The 25,598-nt window shown below is 41.6% G+C and overlaps 2 protein-coding genes across 13 annotated transcripts in view; both read right to left on the bottom strand.

Annotated features, from left to right (window-relative positions):
* Nucleotides 1-2,907: 2,907 nt before the first annotated feature.
* LOC110533875 (PHD finger protein 12) lies at nucleotides 2,908-15,547 on the bottom strand. Of its 4 annotated transcripts, none has more exons than XM_021618446.3 (14): nucleotides 15,181-15,391; nucleotides 14,558-14,933; nucleotides 14,021-14,202; nucleotides 12,780-12,852; nucleotides 10,840-11,390; nucleotides 7,386-7,518; nucleotides 7,121-7,285; nucleotides 6,808-6,966; nucleotides 5,902-6,694; nucleotides 5,650-5,796; nucleotides 5,297-5,395; nucleotides 5,089-5,171; nucleotides 4,762-4,900; nucleotides 2,908-4,594 (listed from the first exon to the last, which is right to left on the bottom strand). In XM_021618446.3, the coding sequence occupies exons 2-14, from the start codon at nucleotides 14,621-14,623 to the stop codon at nucleotides 4,206-4,208; spliced, it is 2,979 nt and encodes a 992-aa protein (XP_021474121.3). In that variant the 5' UTR covers nucleotides 14,624-14,933; nucleotides 15,181-15,391; the 3' UTR covers nucleotides 2,908-4,205. The 4 variants fall into 4 exon arrangements, with proteins under 4 accessions (XP_021474121.3, XP_021474124.3, XP_021474123.3 ...); XM_021618449.3 differs by having other exon boundaries at nucleotides 14,558-14,733; nucleotides 15,181-15,355; XM_021618448.3 differs by having other exon boundaries at nucleotides 14,558-14,737; nucleotides 15,181-15,347.
* Nucleotides 15,548-18,036: 2,489 nt separating this feature from the next.
* LOC110533874 (seizure protein 6 homolog) overlaps nucleotides 18,037-25,598 on the bottom strand; it is a 206,915-nt gene continuing 199,353 nt past the window's right edge. For 3 of the 9 annotated variants that reach the window (XM_021618445.3, XM_090186633.1, XM_090186635.1), the window contains 4 exons: nucleotides 25,017-25,211; nucleotides 24,860-24,898; nucleotides 24,630-24,738; nucleotides 23,256-24,508 (listed from right to left, as the gene is read on the bottom strand). In XM_021618445.3, coding sequence (XP_021474120.3) covers nucleotides 24,340-24,508; nucleotides 24,630-24,738; nucleotides 24,860-24,898; nucleotides 25,017-25,211 — 512 coding nt within the window. In that variant the 3' untranslated portion in view covers nucleotides 23,256-24,339. Of the gene's footprint in view, nucleotides 22,146-22,331; nucleotides 22,830-23,075; nucleotides 24,509-24,629; nucleotides 24,739-24,859; nucleotides 24,899-25,016; nucleotides 25,212-25,598 lie in introns of those variants that run through there. The other 6 variants (XM_021618441.3, XM_090186631.1, XM_021618444.3 and 3 more) reach the window with 5 other exon arrangements.

Genomic DNA, 25,598 nt, shown 5'->3' with positions numbered 1-25,598 from the left:
TTCGGTTACAAGTCTACGAGCTAACCGCTAGGCTACCTGCCACCCCATGGTAGCCTAGTGGTTAAATACTGACTTCATCACACGCTATAACAAAAATATAAGTTGACTCAGTGTTGAGCTCAAAGGTATACTGTAACTGTATTGTGCCGAAAAAGCGACAGTGCAACGCCCCTTTTGGGTCTCGAACCCTGGTCTCCCAAGCCTTAAACAAAGGTTGCAACACTATCACGCTCCATTTGTTAGAGCATGTCCCCACTAATAACTTTACCAAGTCCCTCACATGTACTGTACATGCCTCTGTGATGGCCTAACAGGCAACATCCCATCCCACTGCTGACACCGGTGTAGCAAACAGCAACGTGCAATGTCCCTTGCAGGTCTCCCATTCCTTAGGCAAGTTTGCTAATTACTGCTCCAATAGGGTTAACCCATTTAGGGGAGATTGTAAACTTCTCACATAGAAACTTCATTGGGAGAAAGGATTTCTTTTACATGCTTTTTACATTTGTATCACACCCCATTTTTGAGAAAGTCATGATTAAAGTGTCAATTTTAGACCGATACATGCCTCCTGGAAGACCTTATGATCCATGATACTGACAACATCACACTCTTTAAAGTGTGCTCTCAAAAATGTAGTATGTCAAGATTCTGAAATACATTTTCCCACATTCATTTATGACCCTGAAGAAGGCTGTGATGCCGAAACGTTGGCAAATAACAAATAAATTACAGGGAGTTTATATATGGAGTGTGCGACTTTCTTTATTTCGATAGTTTACACATGAATTTATTCAACATAAAAAAATATTCATCTGAATATCTAAAAAATGACCTTTGTTGATTTGGCTTATTTTTTCTTGACATTGATTGCAACAATATACTCTTCAAACACATAACATTTCCAGAGTGGCTCTCTGGTACTTTTAAGATATATGACCCATTTTAAACATAGAAATGTACATTATAGGTCATTAACCAATCACAGATCCATTTTGCCATTCATTGAGCTGGTGGCGCTCATAAAATGTATCATTTCATCAGAATTAGTAGAGAGCCCACTCTAGAAATGTGATGTGCTTGTAGACTAGTATATTGTTCCAACCAATGTCTTGAAATTAACTAAATTAAAAAGGGTACTTTTAAGATATTCATAGTCATATTTTTTATTTTGAATAAATTGTGGAAATGTGTATTTCAGAAGGTAGATACAGTGGGTATCAATATCTTAAGTATTCACCCCCCCCTAGGATTTCTTCACATTTTATTGTTACAAAGTGGGATTAAAATGGATTTAATTGTAGTTTTCTTAATCAACGGTCTACACATAATAGTCTGTAATGTCAAAGTGGAATAAAAGATCAAACATTTTAAAAATAAAACACTAATATACCTTGATTTGATTAGTATTCACCCCCCTTAGTCAATACATGTTAGAATCACCTTTGGCAGCAATTACAGCTGTAAGAGCTTTGCACCCATGGATTGTGCAATATTTACCCATTATTCTTTTCAAAATTCAAGCTCTGTCCAGGTGTTGGAGTTCATAGCTAGACAGCCATTTTCAAGTCTTGCTATAGATTTTCAAGCAGATTTAAGTCAAAACGGCAACTTAACCACTCCAAACATTGTCTTCTAAATTGGTAAGCAACTCCAGTTAAGATTTGGCCTTGTGTTGTTGGTTATTGTTCTGCTGAAATGTGAATCCCCTCCCTGTGTCCCAGACTGAGGAGGGTTTTCCTCTAGGACTTAGCCTGTGCTTAACGACATCTTGTTTCTTTTCATCCTGCAAAACTCCCCAGTCTTTGCAATTTCTTTTCATCCTGAAAAACTCCCCAGTCTTTGCCAATGTCAAGCATACCCATACCATGATGCAGCCACCACCATATTTGACAGTAAAGAGGCAGTTATTCAGTGATGTGTATTGGATTTTCCCCAACATAAGGCTTGCATTTAGGCCAAAAAGTGTATTCCTTTGCAGTATTACTTTAGTGCCTTGTTGCATTCAGGATGCATGTTTTGGAACATTTGTATTCTTCTTTTCACTGTCATTTAGGTCATCACTGTAGTCACTACAATGTTGTGGATCCTTCTGTTTTCTCCCATCACAGCCATAGGACTCTGTAGCTGTTTTAAAACCACTAATGGCCTCATGTTGACATCCCTGAGCAGTTTCCTTCCTGTCCTGCAGCTCAGTTCAGAAGGACAACTGTATCTTTGATGTGTCTGGGTGGTTTAATACATCCTCACCATGCTTACAGACATGCTCCAGAACTTTGGCAACCAGTATTTTTGTAAACCTCCAACTTTGGGCTGGTGTGAATATGTAGGACATACATGCATAATTGATGACCAGAAGGAGTCTTACCTCAATTAGCCATGAAATCCCTAGTTTGAAAGCAACTGTTTTCTGGAAGCTGTGCTGCAACATTTTCCCTCACCTGGGCCAGCCCCCTAGCAATTCTAGCTTCAGCCCCTTACCATTGCCCCTTACCATTTCAATGGCAGCTAGCAAGATGCACCCAGCAGAGCAGGAAAGAGCACAATGACATGGTGCACATATCTGCATGTGACTAGTTCGGGGACCACTTTTGGCTTGTGAGTGCTACAGTACTTTTTATTTTATACAAAAGTATCTCTTTAAAGAGATATTCAATGTTTGATTTGTTATTGCTACCCATCTATCAATCACGGCCATTCTTTGAGGTTTTTGAAAAGCTCCCTGGTCTGTGTAGTTGAAATTCAATACTTGACTGAAGGACCTTGCATGGGGGACAGAGGAAGGAGTAGTCATTCAAAAACCATGTCACACAGTGAGCCCATATAACTTGTTAAGCCAAAATGTACTCATGAACTAATTTATGCTTGCCTAAACAAATGGGGGTGAATACTTGTGCAACAACTATATTTTAGTTATTTCATTTATTAATTTGTAGAATTTTATTTCACTGACATGAAGCATCTCGTGTAGATCAATGACAAAATATAAAAAATAAAATCCATTTCCATCCTACTTTGTAATGCAACAAAAATGTGAAAAAAATTCCAAAAGGGATGAACACGTATGATACCCACTGTATTCCATATAATAGAGTTACACTATGAGGAGTATAATGACAACAAGATGTCTATTATGTACAGTTCAGACATCAGGTCTTACAGAAGGAATGTATAGGTCTAAAAACAGCCTAAAATGGCCACATTCTTGATAAAAATAAAAAAAAAGAAAGTTTGTGATACAAAATGTAAAAAAACATGTCAAACATCCTTCCTCCCAATGTGAGAATTGCCAGAACAATCAGATACCAAAAATATTTTCGGGCTATGCTGGCATGGAATCGCCCAATTGGTTGTTAGCGACGAATGAAATGACAGAAGCCACAGTCTTCACTGACGCTTAAAAATCTTTAGGTATTTACAGTGACTATGACAGACAAGAAACCAAGTCAAAGTTGCTTTGTATTTACAGAGTACATGACAAAGTTCAGATGAATTATTTCTAAAAACAGACACTTGAAAAAAAAACTGGACTAAAACTTTTGAAAACTACTGCACCAAATTCACATGAAGCACTGGAAAGATTTAAAAGCCAAAATGGCCATAATTTAAGTTTGCATACAGAATCCTATGCTTCCCTTGTTCTATGTTAAAATTATTCTTAATCATGTATATTTTGTGTGTGTGTATTTCAACACACACGACCATGTATACAACATGTATGCATAAGCATGGATGTGTACACGTATGTTTGAATATAGTGCTACTGGAGTGCAATAGTAGCAAAACAAACATCTGAACACAACTACATTTTCAGATACAGTACACAAACTAAATTTATAAAAAGTAAATAAAAGTTGCATTTTCAGAGGAAAAAAAAAAGTTTATGCCATCATTACTGGCAAAAATAGAATGATTGGAGTTCTTTACAAGTATGCTGGAAACCTGGTGATGTTTACATTTCTTCACATAATGTCAACGATAAACCATCCCCCTTTTTCAAAGCCAATTCAAAAACTTTCAGAAAATTGTCCAGTTACAAAAAATAACAATACAAATTGTATGTGCAATTTGCCCACAAAATCTGAGACTGAAAAATACTTCATTTCATGCAAATGTATGAACATCAAAAAAGCTCTCTCTTTTTGATGCAGTATACAAGTATAGCTGCTGAGGCTGGTTCTTGTTGCTGAGGGGACATGATTGGGCTAGGGGACAGGGTTAGGGTGCAGCACTGGCACTTGGTGGAGCTGGGAGGTGGACGTGTGCTTGTCAGAGGGTTCTGTTCCCTCCTGGCACTGGGGGGTGGCAGTGGTGGTAGTTGGGTTGTTAAGGGTTTCCTCTTTGGGCTGCTTGCAGGCAAACTCTGTAATACTGAAGACAAACTGCATGCAGCCCAGCTTGACGAAGCTGCCGTGATGGAGCAGGGCAGTGCCCTCCCAGCCTGCTCCACTGCCCCCGATCAGACTGGAGCTGCTGGCCTTGCAGTCGCAGCAGGGGCTAGAAGGAGTCACCTGACACGGTCTCATCACCCCCTCCTCTAGCACCATGGGCTCCGCTGCCCCTTCCTCTTCCTGCTTCCTCCTCTTGCAGCGCTCTGCGGGTTACAAGCATTACAAAACACTCAGACCTTTGAACACCATCACCTGTCTCTGCTTTTAACAACATTAGGAAACATGGCATGTCAGAGCATGGTCCTTTATCAGAGGTAAATGTTAATTGCTTCCTGTTTCTATAGGAGGCCATGAGAGGAGCTCCACTCACTGATAATGTTCTGCACTTTGGAGACCAGGCTGCTGGAGGGGCTTGGCCCAGTCTTCTCAGAGAAGTCACAGGAGTACAGCACATTGTCCACCGTTGTCCCATGTTCACTGTAGTTGAGGAGCTCATACTGCTTGGTGTTCTGATCAAGGCAAGAGCAGTTACAGAATGCAATATTTAATTCACAGAGCAGCTTCTAAAACAAATCCCCGAAACAAGAAAAAAATTAATATCAAATGTATTTATACTGTATTTCTTCACAGTTCACAAATTATTGTAAAATGTATTCCAAAACCAAGTACATGTTTAAATGTGAAATGACCCACTCACCTCATCATAGAAGATACAGGCATGTTTTCCTGAAACATAATTACAATGACCATAGTTTGTAAGGCACACGTCCATGTCAGCGCCTGCAAATAACAAGACATAACCTCAAGTCAGCAAAATCTGCCAGGGATGGAAGACACCTTTACATGAATAGAAGGTCCTGTTATTGGGTCATGTTGTGTTATTTGGGATTGGGAGTGAATCTTACCAGTTCCTATGTACAGGCTTCTGTAGCACATACGGACTGCTCCTCCTTTCCCAGTCAAAGGATAAAACACAGCCCTGGCCTGGATATTCTTGTTTTGTGCTGAGAAAGAAGATAACACATTCTCTTCCTCACAATGCTGCAATATACAGAGCAGTCAAATGTAACAATACAGGATAAACTAACTAAGGGATGATTTTACAAACATAAAAGGGGGATATAAGTAATGGACATCAATATAAATGGACAGAATAGGAGTGAAGATGGTAAGGTTAGTGAGGGAATGGACAGTGAGTCAGTTAGGTAGAAATATAGGGAATACAAAATGGTGTTGATAATGAAAAAGGTTCTCTTACCTTCTGTAGGCTGGGGTTGTGGAACAGGAGGTAGGCTGATACAGCTGCTCTGTGGAGGGGAAGGGGCTTTAGGCCCAAACAGCTGCTGGATCCTCTGCCAGGCCAGGAGTTCAATGAACTTCTCATCCAGACTACTCATCTGAATCTCTGGAAAATTATCATGTTGTTAGCAAAAAGAGAATGAATTCAGTGTGGATCCAACTTTTCTTCACCAATCTAAAATGTGTCTTATTAAAATCAGGTGAGACTTACCACCATGGCAGTCTGCCACAGCCTTCAGACGGCTGGACAGGTCTACCATAGAGAAAGAGCTGGGGAGCAGAGGACCACTCCTGGTGGTCACAGCATCACGACTGACTTTCCCATCTGCTGGTGGGGTGGAGCCCAGCTTGGTCATCCTCTTGATCTGGTATGGTGCTCTGGGTGGAGTGAGGGCACAGGACCCCACAGTGCTGCTGCTACTACTGGTTAGAGCAGGGCCCTGTGTGCCTGGGGAGGGTCTGTGAGGTGGAGAGGGGCCTCTGAGGTCTGGTTTGAAGGGACAGGTGGATGAGGAGGCCGTCCCTTCACAGGGTCTTAAGAGGGTGTTCTCGGTCTTGACCACAGCTTTACCAGTGTGGTTGGGTGACTCCGGGCTGGAAGCTGCTGGTGTCTGAGGAACAGGCCTATCAAGACCTGAGGGCTCTCTCAGCTTGTGGAGGTTGTCCTGTCTGCAGGCCTCTGGACTCCCATTGGTCCAAGCCCGCTGCTCCTCCAGGGGACCGTTAACATTACTGGGCCCACAGTTGTGACAAGGCTTCTCTGTACACATGCTACACTTCCCTTCCTTGAGTGCAGGCGCCCCCTGGGGGCAAACTGCTGCACTGTCAGCTTTAGGCTTGGAGGCTGGCGACTCAGTCTGGTTAGAAGTGCACACAGCACTAGCCTCCTCTGCTGTGACACAGGGTTTGTCCGTCTTCCCAGAGTCCCATTCGGACGACAGCTTCTGCTTGGCTGACAGATGTCTCACTATGCTGCACTGGAGTGTGATGACGTCTCTGAGCCACTAGGAGACAACACAGGAAAACAGAACACATTCAATCAGTATTAAAGATGTGGGATTTGTTTACTCTCATGAGACATTGTATATCACTGCTGGGTAACACACCAGTTACCTACCTCCTGTTGCTCATCCTCACTGGTTAAGTGCTGAGAGGGTGTAAAGTGCTGCTGAGGGGCTTCTGAACTGCTGTTACAGACCAGCTCCCCGTTGCGGATCCCTGCCGGGGCAATCATGGCCGGGGGACACTTGTACTGGGACTTTATAGAATCAGGGACCTGTCGAGAGACACACACACACACACACACACGTGTCTAGTTACAAGATGTGACAACAGTGAGCACAGTGGTGTGTTATACATGTCACCTCATCTGTCAGAGGAAGCACTGTTGTAACCCACAGTCGTAGTAGTACAGAGACTAGCAGGCTGACCTTGAGGGTTTTCTTCAGCTGTGTGTGGGCTCCTCGGCGGACGGGGGTGTTGAGACGATGCACCCGCTGCAGGAAGTCCACCTTGACGGCATGCTGGGACATCCTGTCCTGAAACTGGTCAAACAGCTGGCAGCGACCGCTCAACGGCAGGCTCCTCTGCTTCAGCTGGGAGAGGGGCACAACCATTAAAACAACATCAACGTTTTCAATACGTAGATGTGACCATAAAATAAAAAGAGGTTTGTACAGGCTTTAGCTTACTTACCACCATGTGTTCTATGTGATTGGGACACATCCACTTGCCCACAGGCATGGCAGTAAGAGGGGGGTCCAGACAGTCCATGTGGAACAGGAGGGGGCAATAGTCACACTGGATTAATGGTGCCAACCTGCAGCTCCTACAGCACAGAGGAGATTCACAAAAACACGGGTTAGATTTATGACAAACAAATAAACTGCAAAATATCCTCAAAATAGAGCTAGGTAGTCTGCGCTAATAGTTTGGTGGAAAGAGGGGATCACTTGAGGGCCAGAGACGAATGGATTTCCAACCCACACTAGCTAGGTTTCCATCCAAATGGAGTGGAGTGTGAGATGGAGCTCTCGGGCTCCGAGCCCTGGGAGTCGTCCTCCACGTCTAGCATGTGATCATCCATGTCATTCATGCAAATATTCTAAAATATGCATAAAGAAAACATGTACATTTCCCTGCAGTGGGGTTTCCACCAAACCGACTTGTTGCAGATAAAAAACAGCGCTTGCTAGTCAACATAACGAGATCATTATGGATAAGAGCGAGAAAATGTGTACTTGTCAAAAGGCAGTCAAGCGGCGATGATCATGTCACCAGCATAATGTCACCTTGATATTTGTTGGAAAGGAGCATCAAGCTCATAACATGCACTTTCAACGCCCTGTGAAGTTCATCACAACTTAATTAATGTAGCCTAGCCTAATAAACTGCATGGTTTCCTGAGTCGTAGTGGGAGGATCTCACACACACACCATTGTGACAAAACAATGTCCCACTATGTCAAATTAACAAATTCTCTTAATTTATAAAATTATACCAACATTTCCTGTTTCCATCACAGCTGCAGTGATTTTTATTTTATACGGAATGACTTTACTTGCATGAAAACTGTGGATGGAAATGTGGTTACTGTCTGGAATCCTGGCAGTCACTGTCTGTGGCAGAGACCCTAAGCCAAGCCCCATCATTCCAGAATATATGAAATGCTCAGTGAGATAGTTTGAATTCCCCTTTCTCTCTGGCCAGCCATGTGGTTGTGCATTCTGTGGTATTCCTGAATAGCCAAGGCTCTGATGCCAGCACAGAGGCACTCTAGAGAGTGTGGTAACACAAAAAAACAAAACTACAGAACATTTTGGTGCATTGCTGAAATAAACGTCAAGACAAACTCTACAACCCCTCTAAAGAATATTTAAAAAAATAAAAGGGTCAGTCATATATATATATATATATATATATATATATATATATATATATCTCCCCAGAAAAAGAAGGAAAGCAAACACATGTACAGTGCATTCGGAAAGTATTAAGACCACTTGATCTTTTCCACATTTTGTTATGTTATAGCATTATTCAAAAATCGATTAACTAAAAACATTTCTCAATCTACACACAATACCTCATAATGACAAAGAGAAAACAGGTGTTCAGAAATGTTTGCCAATTTATTAAAAATACATAAGTATTCAGACCCTTTGCTATGAGACTAAAAATTGAGCTCAGGTGCATACTGTTTCCATTGATCATCCTTGAGATGTTTCTACAACTTGATTGGAGTCCACCTGTGGTCAATTCAAATGATTGGGAAAGGTACACACCTGTCTATACAAGGTCCCACAGTTGATAGTGCATGTCAGAGCAAAAACCAAGCCATGATGTCAAAGGAATTTCCCGTAGAGCTCCGAGACAGGATTGTGTTGAGGCACAGATCTGGGGAAGGGTACCAAAACATTTCTGCAGCATTGAAGGGGAGAAGGGCCTTGTTCAGGACCAAGAACCTGATGGACACTGACAAAGATCCAGAGTTCCTCTGTGGAGAACCTTTGAAAAGGACAACCAGCTCTGCAACACTTCACCAATCAGGCCTTTATGGTAGTGGCCAGACAGAAGCCACTCTTCAGTAAAAGGCACATGACAGCACGCTTAGGATAGGATTCTCTGGTCTGATGAATCCAAGATTGAACTTTTTGGCCTGAAGGCCAAGTGTCACATCTGGAGGAAACTTGGTACCATCCCTACGGTGAAGCATGGTAGAGGCTGTGGGGATGTTTTTCAGCAGCAGGGACTGGGAAACTAGTCAGGATCGAGGGAAAGATAAACAGAGCAAAGTATAGAGAGATCATTGATGAAGTGTGCTCTGGACCTCAGAATGGGGCAAAGGTTCACCAGGAGTGGCTTCGGGATAAGTCTATGAAAGTCCTCGAGTGGCCCCAGCCAGAGCCCGGACTTGAACCTGATCAAACATCTCGGTAGACACATGAAAATAGCTGTACAGCGACACTGCCCATCCAACCTGACAGAGCTTGAGAGGATCTGCAGAGAAGAATGGGAGAAACTTCCCAAATACAGATGTGCCAAGCTTGTAGCGTCATTCCATCAGCAAGGGCATTGAAGATGAAACGTGGCTGGGTCTTTCAGCATGACAATGATCCCAAACACACCACCCGGGCAACGAAGGAGTGGCTTCGTAAGAAGCATTTCAAGGTCCTGGAGTGGCCTAGCCAGTCTCCAGATCTCAACCCCATAGAAAATCTTTAGAGGGAGTTGAAAGTCCGTGTTGCCCAGCAACAGCCCCAAAACATCACTGCTCTAGAGGAGATCTGCATGGAGGAATGGGCCAAAATACCAGCAACAGTGTGTGAAAACCCTGTGAAGACTTACAGAAAACATTTGTCATTACCGACAAAGGGTATATAACAAAGTATTGAGATAAGTATTTGGTCAATAACAAAAGTTTATTTTCCACCATAATTTGCAAATAAATTAATAAAAAATCTTACAATGAGATTTTCTGGATTTTTTCTCTCTCATTTTGTCAGTCATAGTTGAAGTGTACCTATGATGAAAATTACAGGCCTCTCATCTTTTTAAGTGGGAGAACTTGCACAATTGGTGGCTGACTAAATACTTTTTTGCCCCACTGTATGTAAATATGATACTTCAGTTTATTGTTTATACATTTGCAAAAATGTCTAAACCTGTTTTTGTTTTGTCATTATGGGGTATTGTGTAAATTGATGAGGGGAAAAAACGATTAATCAATTTTAGAATAACAATTTTCTTGGGGCAAAAGGTCAGAACTTCTGAATGCACAGATATACATGTATATAGCACCCCTTGTGTGCACTTATGATAATACGGTATACACATGTACAGAAACGGTATGAAAATAAGTATGAAAATGTTAATATGACCCAACAGTAGTATACTGTATATTTTCATAGTAAACCATGCAATAATTTATATGCCTTTTAAATGAGTGTCAAAACAGCTGTGAAATAATGTGTGATCTGCATATAATTGGGTAAAGAATCTCCTTTCCGGATTTGTTCGCAACGCCTAGTAATGTATGTAACATCTGGTACCAAAAAATCCCAGTTAGCCTACACAAAAACATTTGGTTTATTAAAAGAAAGGCACTGATATATGGTTATTAAAACAATGGCCTTGCTGTTGTCCGTACCTGCCACAGGGATAGCAGACCTTCACCGGTAGTGGGACCAGCCCATTGTGGTCCAGCTCATGCTGCAGTCGCTTCACATTCTTCCCTGTCATCTCATCTCTCCTCCTTTTTTTACTGGTTCCTGGAAGTGCAGTTGTGCAGGTGAGCTCATTGGGAAGCTGGAACTGCGTGGGGTTCCTCTCCATGGCTGCTGCTATCAGAAGATCAAAGGGCCTCTTGAGGTGTGGGGTGGAGCTCTCGGGCTCTGAGCCCTGCGAGTCGTCCTCCACGTCTAGCATGTCATCATCCATGTCGTTCTGCTCCGAGGGCGTGGCGGTGTCTGTGGAGGCGGTGGAGGTTGGGGTGTTGGGTCTACTGCTGGGCCTCCTCTCCAGGAGACGGACCTGGGCCACAGCTGCAGCTCTCAGGCCTGTGGTGCCTCCTACTGCTGCCGTGGGGTCCAGCCTCAGGGTGCCCGGGGCCAGCTCGAACTCTGCTGCAGGAGAGGGAGACTGCTTAGACAGCTGGCGGTCCAGCAGACCATTCATCTGCTCCTTCTTTATCTCCCGCTTCTATGACACAAGAAACACAATGTGTTAACAGTCTGAACAGCCCTGATTAAACCAGTCTCAAACTATTTTTGATTTTTATTAGGATCCCCATCAGCCGACGCCAATGGCGGTAACTAGTCTTACTAGTGTCCAACGTATAAAGAAAATGCCATTACATACAAAAGACTTAACACAGCCATGCAATCTCTATAGACAAACATTGGTAGTAGAATGGCCTTACTGAAGAGCTCAGTAACTTTTGACGTGGCACCGTCATAGGATGCAAACGTTCCAAAAAGTCAGTTTGTCAAATTTCTGCCCCGGTCAACTGTATGTGCTGTTATTGTGAAGTGGAAACGTCTAGGAGCAACAACAGCTCAGCTGCGAAGTGGTAGGCCACACAAGCACAAAGAACAGGCCCGCCGGGTGCTGAAGCGCGTAAAAAAAGAACCTGTCCTCGGTTGCAACACTCACTACAAAGTTCCAAACTGACTCTGGAAGCAACGTCAGCACAAGATCTATTCATCGGGAGCGTCATTAAATGGGTTTCCATGGCCGAGCAGCCGCACACAAGCCTAAGCTCACCATGCACAATGCCAATCGCCGGCTGAAGTGGTGTAAAGCTCGCCACTATTGGACTTTGGAGCAGTGGAAACATTCTCTGGAGTGATGAATCATGCTTCACCATCTGATAGTCCGGACTAATCTGGGTTTGGCAGATGCCAGGAGAACGCTACCTGCCTGAAAGCATACTGCCAACTGTAAAGTTTGGTGGAGGAGGAATTATAGTCTGGGGCCGTTAAATTTTTGGGGCTAGGCCTGTTAGTTCCAGTGAAGGGAAATCTTAACGCTACAGCATATGAAATTCTAGAAGATTATGTGTTTCTAGCTTCTTGGAAACAGTTTGGGGAAGGACTTTTCCTGTTTCAGCATGACAATGCTCCTGTGCACAAAACGAGGTCCATACAGAATTTTTTTTATTTGAGATTGGTGTGGAAGAACATGACAGGCCTGCACAGAGCCGTGACCTCAACCCCATCGAACACCTTTGGGATGAATTGGAACGCCGACTGCGAGCTAGGCCTAATTGCCCAACATTAGTGCCCGACCCCACTTATGCTTGTGGCTGAATGTAAATAAGTCCCTGCAGCTATGTTCCAACATATTGTGGAAAGCCTTCCCAGAAGAGTAGAGGCTCTTATAGCAGCAAAGGGGGGGACCAACTCCGTATTATGTCCATGATATTGGAATGAGATGTCGACGAGCACGAGCAAGTGTCCACATACTTTTGGTCATGTAGTGTACATGACAGTACATACACACAAAAAGTAGGTCACATATCCAAATGACGGAAGCAGTCAACATAAAACATGGGAAGTTTGTGGTGGTGTTAACATAGATTTGACTCACCTTCCTACGCACCATGCAGCGATGACACATCCAGTCTCCAGGGGGCAGCATCTCCTTACTCAGAGGTGGGTTGCTGCAGGGAGTTCAACGCAAATCAGCAAATCAGCAATTCATAACGTCCAATGCCCTCACAATGTAACCTGGTTTACAAGTTCCAGAGGTATGGCGTTTAGGATATTTTCCTACATTGAAATAACTGTGGAAATGCTAGAGACCTGTAGCTGATGAAAGCCAGGGGAGAGGGAATTAATTATATTAAGGGCTCTTTTTGGGCAGAGTGCCAAGGTCCCTGGGCACAGTCTCACAGTTCCGTGGCAAAGGTATGAGTTGAATCTATTGAAAAGGATGTTGGTCCAAAACCAACATCGACTCATTCAAGCTTTCCAAGAAAGACCGACTGCAGTGATTTAAAAAGAGGAGCACTACCATAATAAATAAACAATTCACTTTCCTCAGCAAAAACCTTTCATGCTCTATGAAACTGTTAAGGCAACAATCCAAGGGCATTGATAACACTATTCTAGAAGGAAAACAACAAAACAATTAACTCTGTCGAACTGTAGTCCAGGCTAAGAGTAGAAAGGCCCTGGGAGGTGCTTCATGGCACCAAACAGCAGCCCTGATCTGCTCAGGCCACTGTCCCAGCAGCACATGCCATGGTTAATGATTATTTATACTGTCAATGAGGCAGCACACTGCACAGTCAGGTTCCCTGAGCTCCCCATTGCCTCAGCAGAAAGCTCAACTAAATCTCACCAACATCTGCAAGCTCATTAAATACTGGAAATGGCTGTTAGGAGAGTAGTAAGTGGTGTGTGGACTGGAGAATGAGCTAAATGTATGCCAAAAATATGTCTTCCTTGACTGAAGAGAAGCATGGCTAAGTAGCTAAGTGCAGAATTTAGTGCAGACATGTCTTCTGTACATAAAATGGTCAACAACACACGCTACAGTAGTTATATACAAGTACAAAGCTACAGTTTTAACATGTAGACCCAACCAATAGGGTGGCGGAATAAACACCATGTAGACCTAACCAATAGGGTGGCAGAATACACGTCTCGTGGTGTTGAAAAACTGAGCTACAGCGCCCCAATGTGGCAACTATTGTGCATTAGATTAGCTGACAATGGTCAACTGCTTCCCACAAAGTTAAGTCAACCACAAATGCTGCCTTGCACCTTGGTAGGAACACTGGGAAGTCATTACTGTAAATGGAAAGATATCAATCATAAACATACCAGCACTGTAGATGAAAGGCGGCGGGACAATGATCACAGCAGAGGAGGTCGCCCCCCTCTCTGCAACTGTCACAGGTGTCGTGATTCGTGGCTCTCCCCGCTCTCCGTGCGTTTTTATCTGGTTTCCGACCTCTTTTTTCTCCATCTTCAGACTTGGGAGGCGCGAGCAATGCTTGTATTTGCTACAAAGTATCAGCAAACGAGTACAGGGATACATTTGATTATCTGCATTGTTGCACAGTATCTACTGTAGTGTCAAGTCTGCCACACAACAACAAACCAATTTAATGAGCTAGCTACAAAGTAACACCTTCAGTCAATGGTTTGACTTGATACTTTTTGATGACATGACTTCTGGCAGAGGTTAGCTAGAGAGCAATGGCGTCCTGTAGAGTTAGCTAGAAAGCTAGCTACAAACGTTGGCCACTGGGCCCTAACCAACTACCTAGCAAGCTTCTACTAGAAACAAACAAAAAAAAGAGAACAAAACTTTTCTTAGTTATTTTCTCATCATGATAGTAATAGTAAAGGCTTTACCTGCATAAGACCACCAGAAGTGTCAAGATCGTAGACAATCGTTGGGGTCTCCATTTTATCCCACATTCAAACACAGCCGAAGTGAGCAAGCAATCAGCTCTGTTTAACGAATACTTCAAGCAATGTCTGACAAGAGGCGATATCCTCACTGTCAGCAGATTATTTCCCAAACAACGCTGTCTTGAAAAAAAAACAAGTTCCTATTGGTTAGTTTGCTAATTGTTAGTGAAATGGAGAACACACTGTTGATCCCAGTAAGATCCAAAGCCTCCCTTCAGTTCAAAGACGAAGTCCTTTCTTCATGAAATCCTTGGCTTAGCTAGCTAACGTTAGCATGGTTGTCCTTAATAGGTTCTCTTCCGCTTCGTTGTCCCAACTGTGTAATGCAAAAAAGACAAAACAGTACTTCTCTTGTTGCCAAATTGGAGAAAAGATAAGGTACAATACCACAGATATTCGGCTTTTGGACTTACTACTGAGGCCTAGCTTTGTACATTATGGTGCTTGTCCCTACGCCGGTGGTTGAAGCTAACGTTAGCTATGATGCTGTTTATAGAGGCAGAGGCATATCTGTTCCCTTCCATATTAAATACGGCTATAAAATAACACAGTATCTCACATACCTGACATATACTTGCAAATAGATGAAGTACTGTCCTTATATACGGGTAAAAACAGTGCCGAAACTCTAGAAAGCTAAATGGTTATTGTTGTTGTGAAGAAACACTAGCTAGCTTGCTAAGCATCACCCCTGATACTGCTTCCTTCAGCCTCACCACGGAGTTGGCGCAAATTTGCGTAAAACGACGTTTTGAGCATGCGCTCTACAACCGCGCACTGTTCTTGGTAGAGGCAAACATGGGCGTTTCGAGTAGCAGCTTGAGCTTTGGGTACAAGGAACACGATAACCTAGAACATAATCAAAATATTGTCATCCGTGGAAAATAATTGTCATAAATCATATCAGGAATTTGGTTGTTCTGTTAGGGTGAACAATGATTGCAAGCTTATTGACTTTGGCAACTGTAACTGGCCAGAAAACAAACGACTCATAATTCCCTTGTTCCAATAGTAAATCTGCATCCTTCTATTCGTCCTACCGACGGGGGGGTAGTCTAGGCCCAGTATAAATTCCATTCAATCTTCCTATTGACTATTCCCAGGAATCCTCATGAGGGTGTTGCCCTTTTCAATTTTAATTAAGGGAAATCGTGGAATAAATTAGAAATGGACCAATTATATTCATGAGGATTTATTTAAATTGGTGAAAATGATCATTTCCAAAAAGTCCTGGAGCTCTTGATTTAAGTGGGCCTACATTCAATAATCTGTCCCAACAATCTTCTAAAATGTATTTTCCTTACCTCTATTCACTCACAGTTACAGAGAGAAATCTGAAAATGGGCAGCCCTAATAGCGTTAGTTCACTCACCTTAATTGCAGTGGCGAATTTAGCACATAAATCTTGGTGGGGTAAAAAATACAAAAAGTGGGATGCATGCACTATAACGGCAACAAACTGTTAGGGCCTACATAAAGCTGTCCCAACAGCAGTCCCAACATCTTACCACTGCTACACCTGGCTAACAGCGGAGCCTTGTCTGGCAGCGAAACAGTTAATTTAGCCTCATTTACTGCCTTTTTAAAAAACATAGCTGATATGGCTGACTTGTTTAAACAAATGTGGTTTCTACTGACAATTGAGATGTACAAACTATGGCATAAGGGGACGACGAGCGCATAAGAGGCAATCTGTAATTTCAATTAAGACATTAATGAGCGAGCTAGGATGGAAGTAACGTTAGTCAATATAAATATTTGTTTAGATATTGAAATGTACAGCGACAGAATTCAGAACATGGGCTGTTCTTAAAGTGTTCTCCCTGTACACCAAGTCAGAACCGTAGGATAAATAAAGGGAGCATATAAGCAGACAATGAAAGCTCTTACAACATTCTATGGTTACATTTCTCTTAAACAGGTTATAGGCTAGATGTGCACCACCAAGTCAGAACAGTAGGCAAAATTAAGAGGGGTAAATAGACCAAAGTATTAGGGTGAGGCCCACAGGCCACTAACATCTTACTACACAACATACACTTAGCATTACTTTCTTAGCTACAGTAGACATATCTCCTTGGCATATCACATCATTTATGCAGCAACATACAATACAATTTTGGACTCACCTTGTTGTGCTGTGCTCACTTGAAAAGGAAGGTGGCGCGGCGGACCTTTGTGAGCCAATTTTGTCATCAAAGTCTGGCATTCTCTGGATTTATGTTGCTTTCAAAACATCTGGAGGCAGGATTTACAATTCCGAGTTGGATGACCATTCAAAACGTATTTTCCCAGTCGGAGCTTGTTTATTCCTGACTTCCCAGTTGTCTTGAACTCACTGAAGTCAAGTTTTCGCAGTTCCGAGTTAACAGTTGTTTTGAGCGCGGCACAAATCATGCTTCATTGAAAGCATGGCCGGTGTTGAATGTTTATCATTTTAAACTTGGAAAAGAGCCCCTTGATCCCAGATTTGAGACCACACAGACACTGTCACTGATTCCTTTCAAGCCACATTGAATTTGTGATTTCCAACTTGTTGTGTAATGTTTATGTCCAATGGCTGAAGAGCACCGATACGTTTTATTTATAATTTTTCTTCACTATATCTCTTCATATGATTAGGATTCAAAAGGATTTGCCAGTAGATAGTCAACTTTATTCATGACGATGACTGCTAGCTAAGATTTAGAAAGTATGATGTTGACATGATCAGTCCAATCAAAGCTTCTGTACATATAATGTGATTTGATGTCATGTTATCTGTGGCCAATGACCTTGAGCCTTCTTGGATGGGCACTTCTAACTCTATGGCAGCACCCGAAGGGCTAGAATTTTTGAGGTCTCCTCTTAGACTTTGCGGTGAAGTAGTGTCCCCATGAGTGCTGGCTTGCACCACCACCACAGAAAGCACTGAGCTTTCTTACTCAAGAAAGCTCAGTGGAGCCGCCTTACTCAAGAAAACAAAAAAGAGACCATGTTTGTATGCTTCTTTATTAACTCAATGATATATATTATTTTTTACATTGTTTGCAAACTGATATGTGACAAGTATTAATGCCAAAATAACATGCAAAACAGGCATATATTTTGTGTTATTTGTAAAAAAATAAAAAATAAAATGTGGGGCTCAAAACAGGTGGGGCAGCCCGGGTCGCCACTGCTTACCTGGTATATTAATCCATCCAAATCACTCCCTATGGAAATGCTGGAAATATGGATATCCTGGAGAGGAATTAGGCAGTGTGTGAGTGCATAAATAAAGTTGTGAAAACTGGAAAATAAATTCATAATGACGACAACCCCCCCCCAGAGTGTCAGAGTGAAAAACCATGCATAACTTATTTATAAAATGTATTAGTATTTAATATCATGGTGTTTATCACATCTAATTCACAAGAAATGAAAGACAAACACATAGGTAAATAGATATCTTGCCAACTTTATTTGTATTATTCTTCTCTTTTAACACACTCAAAGTCAATTGACTGACTCACTCATGTAAAGGTGCATTTCACATTTATTTTGGACCATCAATGCAATCAATCAGCAGGATATGACAGTTCTCTGTCAGAAAAGGTTCTTAATTTCTTGCAATTCTCTAAATAATTTTTAAATGATCTGACTCTCTGAGAATATTTCACAGTAATGCAGTTCTTTTTATTCAGATTTTGAGTAATAAAATATACACCCACCCTACAACTTACTCTGAATTTACAATTGTTGGGCAATCATCGTTTTGTACTAAACAGTGGGGTCCGGAATTATTGAGACCCTTGATAAAGATGAGCAAAAATGACTATAAAATAAATTATTAAAATACTAAGCTAAATTATATACAAAAATATTAACAAGTAATGTAATATTTTTTATCTCAAAAAGGTAGAAGTCTGAATCCTTGATATCCTTTGTCTGTGTTCATGGACATATCCCTTCAATACAAAACACAGGTTTTTAATGGGTTTTAAGTCCATAGTGTAGACTGAGATGGCCATTGCGAAGTGTTCAACTAATTTCTGATTTTTAGTAATACAAGCTGTGGTTTAAATTTGAAAAGGGCATCTGTGCAATAGATATCTAGGATCTGTAAGGATTCTGTAAGGAGGAATGATCCCTCCCAAAGTGTTCTCCAACTCATAAAACATTTTAGAAAAAGGCTCAGTGCCGTTAGGTATTGAAAGGTATTGAAAACAGGGGAGACAATCATTTTTACCCCTACCTTTTTGAGGAATTAAACAAAAAAACGAAATCTCTTTCTCTGAGCAATTGTATTGGTATAAACTAATATAATTTCCCACTTTTCTTGTTGCATACAATATACAGCAGCTCAATATTTGAATGAGATATTTTATACAGTCATTTTCGCTAATCTTTATCAAGGGTGTCAATAATTTCGGACCCCACTTAATGACCAAAGAGACTGTACATAATGATACCAAAGAAGTGAGTACATTTAACATTTATAGAGCCAACAACAAAGATAAACAATCAAAATAAAACCTGTTGTTACTTTGCAAACTCAAATTGGACTGTATTGGATTGTTAATTTTACAAAGAGAAGAAAAGTACACAAGGTTTGAATATCTGACATGCTGTTTGACGTCAGCAAGTGTTGTGGTTGGAGTTCAAGACTTTAAAGCTGCAGTATGTCATTTTTTGGTCGACCAAATTGATGTAGAAATGTGAGTGATAGATCTGTCATTATCGTTGAAAGCAAGTCTAAGAAGCTGTAGATGTGCGCTATTTTTATGCTTCCCGTTTTGTTTTCACATCTTTTACTTTCGGTTTTGTACACCAGCTTCAAACAGCTGAAAATACAATTGAAAATATATTTCACAGAGGTTTAGATGGTACAATGTTTCTCTACACATTAGGTCACTTGTTTTGTCACATTAACTGAAATTAAGCAAACTATTAGAATTAGAACAACCAGGAAATGGCAGAGCGATTTCTGCATATTGCACTTTTAAGCAGTGCATTTTCTTGTGTGGAAAGACAGAAACTAATGACAGCAATAATCAAGGGGTAGCCCATGAGCATTCCTATGTACATGAAGATGGTGTACTTTACAGAATAGCACTTTGTAGAAGATGGCATATTATATTCATGGCCTCCCTTCATTGAATTGATGCATACTCTCAATGCAGATGGCATGACAAGAGAAAGCTGTTGGGATTTGACGTTAGTTTAATCAAGGAGATAGTGGAGTATTCGCCAACTCTATACCAGCCATGAGGAGGAGCTTAACACTGTGGGCTATACATTACAAGTACACTATCGGTCAAACGTTTTAGAGCACCTACTCATTCAAGGGTTTTTCTTTATTTGGACTATTTTCTACATTGTAGACTAATAGTGAATATATCAAAACTATGAAATAACACATATGGAACCACGTAGTTACCAAAAAAGTGTTAATACAAATCCAAATCTATTTTAGATTTTAGATTCTTCAAAGTAGCCATCCTTTGCCCTGATGACAGCTTTGCACACTCTTGGCATTCTCTCAACCAGCTTCATCTGGAATGCTTTTCCAACAGCCTTGAAGGAATTCCCACATATGCGGAGCACTTGTTGGCTGCTTTTCCTTCACTCATCCCAAACTATCTCAATTTGCTTGAGGTCGGGGGATTGTGGAGGCCAGGTCATCTGATGCAGCACTCCATCACTCTCCTTTTTGGTCAAATAGCACTTACGCAGCCTGGAGGTGTGCTGGGTCATTGTCCTGTATAAAACAAATGATAGTCCCACTAAGCCAAACCTGATGGGATGAAGTATCGCTGCAGAATGCTGTGGTAGCCATGCTAAATTCTAAATCCATCACAGACAGTGTCACCAGCAAAGCACCCCCAAACCATAACACCTCCTCCTCCATGCTTTATGGTGGGAAATACACATACAGAGATCATCCGTTCACCCACACCGCATCTCACAAAGACAGCGGTTGGAACAAAACATCTGAAATATAGGCTCCAGACTAAAGGACAATTTTCCACCGGTCTAATGTTGTTTGGCTTGTGTTTCTTGGCCCAAACAAGTCTCTTCTTCTTATTGGTGTCCTTTAGTAGTGATTTCTTTAATGCAATTCGACCATGAAGGCCTGATTCACACAGTCTCCTCTGAACAGTTGATGTTGGGATGTGTCTGTTACTTGAACTCTGTGAAGCATTTATTTGGGCTGCAATTTATGAGGCTGGTAAACTCTAATTAACTTATCCTCTGCAGCAGAGGTAACTCTGGGTTTTCCTTTCCTGTGGCGGTCCTCATGAGAGCCAGTTTCATCATAGCGCTTGATGGTTTTTGCGACTGCACTTGAAGACAATTTCAAAGTTCTTGAAATGTTCCGTATTGACTGACCTTCATGTCTTAAAGTAGTGTTGGACTGTTGTTTCTCTTTGCTTATTGGAGCTGTTCTTGCCATAATATGGACTCGGTCTTTTACCAAATAGGGCTATATTTTGTATACCCCCCTACCTTGTCACAACACAACTGATTGACTCAAATGCATGAAGAAGGAAAGAAAATCCACAAATGAACTTTTATGAAGGCACACCTGTTTATTGAAATGCATTCCAGGTGCATTCCTCATGAAGCTGGTTGAGAGAAATGCCAAGAGTGTGCAAAAGCTGTCATCAAGGCAAGGGGTGGCTATTTGAAGAATCTCAAATATAAAATATATTTGGATTTGTTTACCACTTTTTTGGTTACTACATGATTCCATATGTGTTATTTCATCATTTTGATGTCTTCACTATTATTCTACAATGTAGGTAATAGTACAAAATATAGAAAAACCCTTGAATGAGTAGGTGTTCTAAAAATTTTGACAGGAAGTGTATATTTATAGTTGTTTTAGCACAGAAAATGTCTCTCAACAAAACTGTGAGTCAAATTGAACAAAGCACTAATTTGTTTCCTCAAGTCGCAGACACCCTCATATTAGACAGGCAGGTTATTTACAAAGTGATATTTAAAACCCATATATAGACTGGATGGTTGAATTTTAGTAGCAAAATTGAAAAATACAAATGTTCACTCAGGGTAAATGTGAAATTGATATTTGGACAATGTTCAAACAACTTTGGGTCATTTTGTATTTTTCATGTATACTGTATATTTCAAGACCCATGACAATGAATAAACCGTACATTTGTTCTTCACATTTCTTGTGTAAATCTTAAAACCTAAACCATTTGAACTAAATGTATCCCCCCCACAATGTTACCAGTCCTGGGCTCAGTTATGACATGAAAATGTACAAACACTAAAGAAAGGCCATCTGCGTCAAAGGTCTACAAAAATAACACCATGTTGATCCACCATCTTTGCAGTTTTGGTAGAAGTCCTCTGGAAAGACATATTTACAAAAGCCCACAAAAAGGAGTGAATTAAGAGAAAGAGGAAGGAGGGAGGAATAGGAGCTGAAGTCATTGCAGGTAAGATGAGAGGTGCAGAGAGGGTCCCAAAAAGAAACCCCTGAATTCCCCTAGCTGTAAGGTCTTCAAATGGTCACCTCATAATCTCCTTTGCCCTGTAAAGACCAGACAAATACACTCATCAAAAGTTCTTACTAGCCAAAAGCTCTAACTCTGTGTCATAATCACACAGCAGTTCCTCAGTCATTAAAAGGTGGATTATGAAAATGTGACAGAATATGGTCAATGGCCAGAACTGGATCATGCAAATCGTGTAGAAATAAAAAGTAGAAACAACATGATCAGAACAGAAATTCTTTAATATTGTTTCAAACTGATTGACAAGGGAGTGCGAGGACATGAAAAAGACAGGACATCAGTGCAACAACAATAATGTAGTACATTTAAGCTTCACATTTTACTGACACCCCATACTTTACTTTCAATAACAGTGAGATGTTATGAAAAGGTATTTTCTTTTCCAACTGAAGTAAATAGTACATGTTAGAGAGAGAAAGAGAGAGAATGAGAGATGAAGTGAGGGTCAGGGAGCTGTGTTGTGAGGAACCCCACAAGTTGTTGACTGAAGTGACAGAAGTGTTGACACCAGTTCGGTACAGTGGACAGCTGGCTGGAAGTGGATGCAGTGACAGATGACAGTGGTTGAGGTGTAGTTTAGGTGTGCCTTTTAAGATGGACAGTCGGCATCAGAAGAAGGCCTTACCTCGTTGTTCTTCTGCAGGCAGCCAAGGAGGGACAGACAGACACAGTCATTAGTAATCACAGAATGCCTGCCGGGGCTGATGGGAAGAAGAGGTGGAGGAGGAGAGTATGGTCCAGTCAAAATGGAGTCCAGAACATGAAAGTAAAGAATGAGAGAGACAAAGCATCCGCTCAAGTCCCACAGCAGAGTGACTAATAGGAAAACATTTTGAATCAAGGGCGTGATTCAAGTCAGATGGTCTATCAAGCACAAAGTTGCTGTAGTTTAGGAGAATTGTATGCATCACTAACATTTGTAACAGAGATGATGAATAGTTTAACACAACACAATAATAGACATGGCAGCATTCTGTTGCTTGCACAATGTGCCTGTGACATTGCACAACAAATCCAACACTCACATTAAATAAAACAAATACATTTAAATGACCTATCAAATACATGTAACTGATATATTTGTACACACAGCTATATAGATATGAAGGACTTATGGACAAAGGAATATGTAAGACAAGTACAAGAATTCCTGACAAACTATATGTCAAATCTAAGGATTTTGGTTGTTATTTTAAGTGCTCTGAAATGCTGTGTGCAGCACATAAAAGTAACGTCAATACTAAGTGTAGATGTAAATACAGTCTATTATTGTACATTGACATTTGTTATAGCCTATGTGATTCAAAAACAATCATTTATAATAGGGTCCAGGGGTGCAACTTTCACTGAGGACGGGGACTGGGGACGGGGAATAGGGGGGTGTGGACGGGGTGTGGACAGGGGACGGGGGGTAATATGCCCCCCACATTCTGAAATTAAATTTTTGGCCCCCCCAGTTTTATCAATGGAATGTGATACAAAACGATGCAACGATGTGTTTCAGGACCATGCGGACATCTCTGAGCGGTCAGGTAGGCTGTTTGGAGTGTTTATCCGAATGGATAAAAAAAAACATGTAATACAAAATAATAATAAATATGTCCCCCCCACTTCTAAAACCAAAGTTGCGCCCCTGATAGGGCCCATAAATGTACACTTTTCAAAAGTAATTCAAACTAATTAATGGATAAGACTCAATGAACTCAATCCCATGTGAATGACATGATGACGATGACACAAAGATGGAGGAGCTTTAAAGTGTCTTTGAAGTTGACATTAAGCATTTTTGTTCAAGCTTTTTCACCTTCATGCAGTAAAATATTACATTCATCTATCCAGAAGCATAGTCCGAACAGAAGCACTGTGCAAAGCTAAAAATGGATCCTACAGAGGTCATCACAAATGGAAACGCATATGTGTAGTGTACTACATCTGTCCCTTATCCAATCCACTGATTGAGTGCTTGTACAATCCTATTGATCCACTGAAAATGCACATATTTTTATAAAGCTTTAAAGCTAAGTAAACTGTAGGGCTTCCACGCTTCAAAGTTGAGAGAGATAATTTGTAGGTGCTTGTCTGCATTCAACACAAGACCACAAATTGAGAGGCACAGCTCAGACCCCCGTGTCTGCGGTGGGAGACGGTGTGAAGAGTGCCCTCAGCTGGTTAAACATGAGATGACAGGCAGACAGATGACGATGAGATGGATCAGGACAGGACTATGGTGTTCTGGGAGTCCACGTCTCGGAGATTCATGTGCATGACATCCATACTTACTCCTGTCTCATAGATTGGGTTATTAAAGGCAGACTCCTCTGTCATGTTGTCATACGGCGGCAAGGATGATGTTGGCATTCTGATGGTCTTCCCCTGAAGTCTGAGGGACAGAGAAACGCAAAGTGTCTTGAAACGGCTTTGAGGCCTTCAACTGAATTACACATGTTATCAATTGATGGGCGTCATGCAGTTACTTCCCCTTCTTTCATTCTCATACTCACTTTGCAAAGTAGAGGTAAATCCCCAGGATGACTAGCAGTACGACCGCAGCAGGAATCAGAACAGCAATGACAATGTTGCTTCCTTCCATACCATAGTCAGGACTAGCAACTAAATAAAAACATAGAATATACATAACTAGAAATGACCTAAAAACAAGTATAGCATAAGCATATCCTCTATTGGCATCACCATACTTCACACTGTGGTTACAACTAGCTGATATACTTACCATCCAACTTGCGCTCGTTCAAATACTGCGAGGAGGATGCTGGAAAAAAGAAAGATAATATTCATGTGTACCCTAATAATTTTACACGTCATGGAACTGGGCGTCATAAGTTATTCGAAGTTGAGGCATATGTGTGCTATGGAAGCAGACAGTGTACCGCTACAGGTGGGTGGTGTGCCGCTCCACTGTGACGGGTGTCCAGGGACACAGCGGATGGTGGGCTCCCCCTGCATCTCATAGCCGGTACGACAGGTGAAGCTCAGGGTCTCCCCGGCCTGGTAGAAGGCCTTTTCTAAGCTCTGCACGCTGGTGGATGGGGCGCCAGGGTTCCTGCAGGGCTCGTACCTCTCCGCTGCCAGGACACACACACACACACACACACACACACACACACACACACACACACACACACACACACACACACACACACACACACACACACACACACACACACACACACACCATGGCTGTCACAATGGGTGTTTCAATGTCTCTTAGACAGCAGAGTGCCATTATCAAATGCATAATTTCCAACATAGATACACATACTGCCACCACTTCCATAAGGCAGCTACCTCACTTTGTGTTTTCTCTCTACGCAAAAGTAATGATGTTTGACACAGGCAGATGTGGCTATCAATAGGCACTATCTCATTGTGCAGATAGTTCCTGACCTGACAACCAGTGTCAGTCCCTCAGCTCATTTCCCCATTGTAATTTACCTGGGACAGTTTCCAGG

This window comes from Oncorhynchus mykiss, chromosome 10, assembly GCF_057628025.1.
Source record: "Oncorhynchus mykiss isolate SJ-2025 chromosome 10, ASM5762802v1, whole genome shotgun sequence".
Classification (NCBI taxonomy): Eukaryota; Metazoa; Chordata; class Actinopteri; order Salmoniformes; family Salmonidae; genus Oncorhynchus; species Oncorhynchus mykiss.
The sequence above is the reverse complement of the archived record's forward strand: the minus strand, read 5'-3'. Positions and strand labels throughout refer to the sequence as shown.

What these genes read in the sequence shown, in the direction of transcription:
- LOC110533875 (XM_036990263.2), bottom strand. Translation starts at nt 14,623, where the DNA reads ATGTGGGATAAAATGGAGACCCCAACGATTGTCTACGATCTTGACACT. An exon ending in GCCTTTCATCTACAGTGCTG is followed by an intron (nt 12,853 to 14,020) that starts GTATGTTTATGA and finishes AACTCCCTGCAG; the next exon opens with CAACCCACCTCTGAGTAAGG. An exon ending in GCTGCATGGTGCGTAGGAAG is followed by an intron (nt 11,391 to 12,779) that starts GTGAGTCAAATC and finishes CTTGTGTCATAG; the next exon opens with AAGCGGGAGATAAAGAAGGA.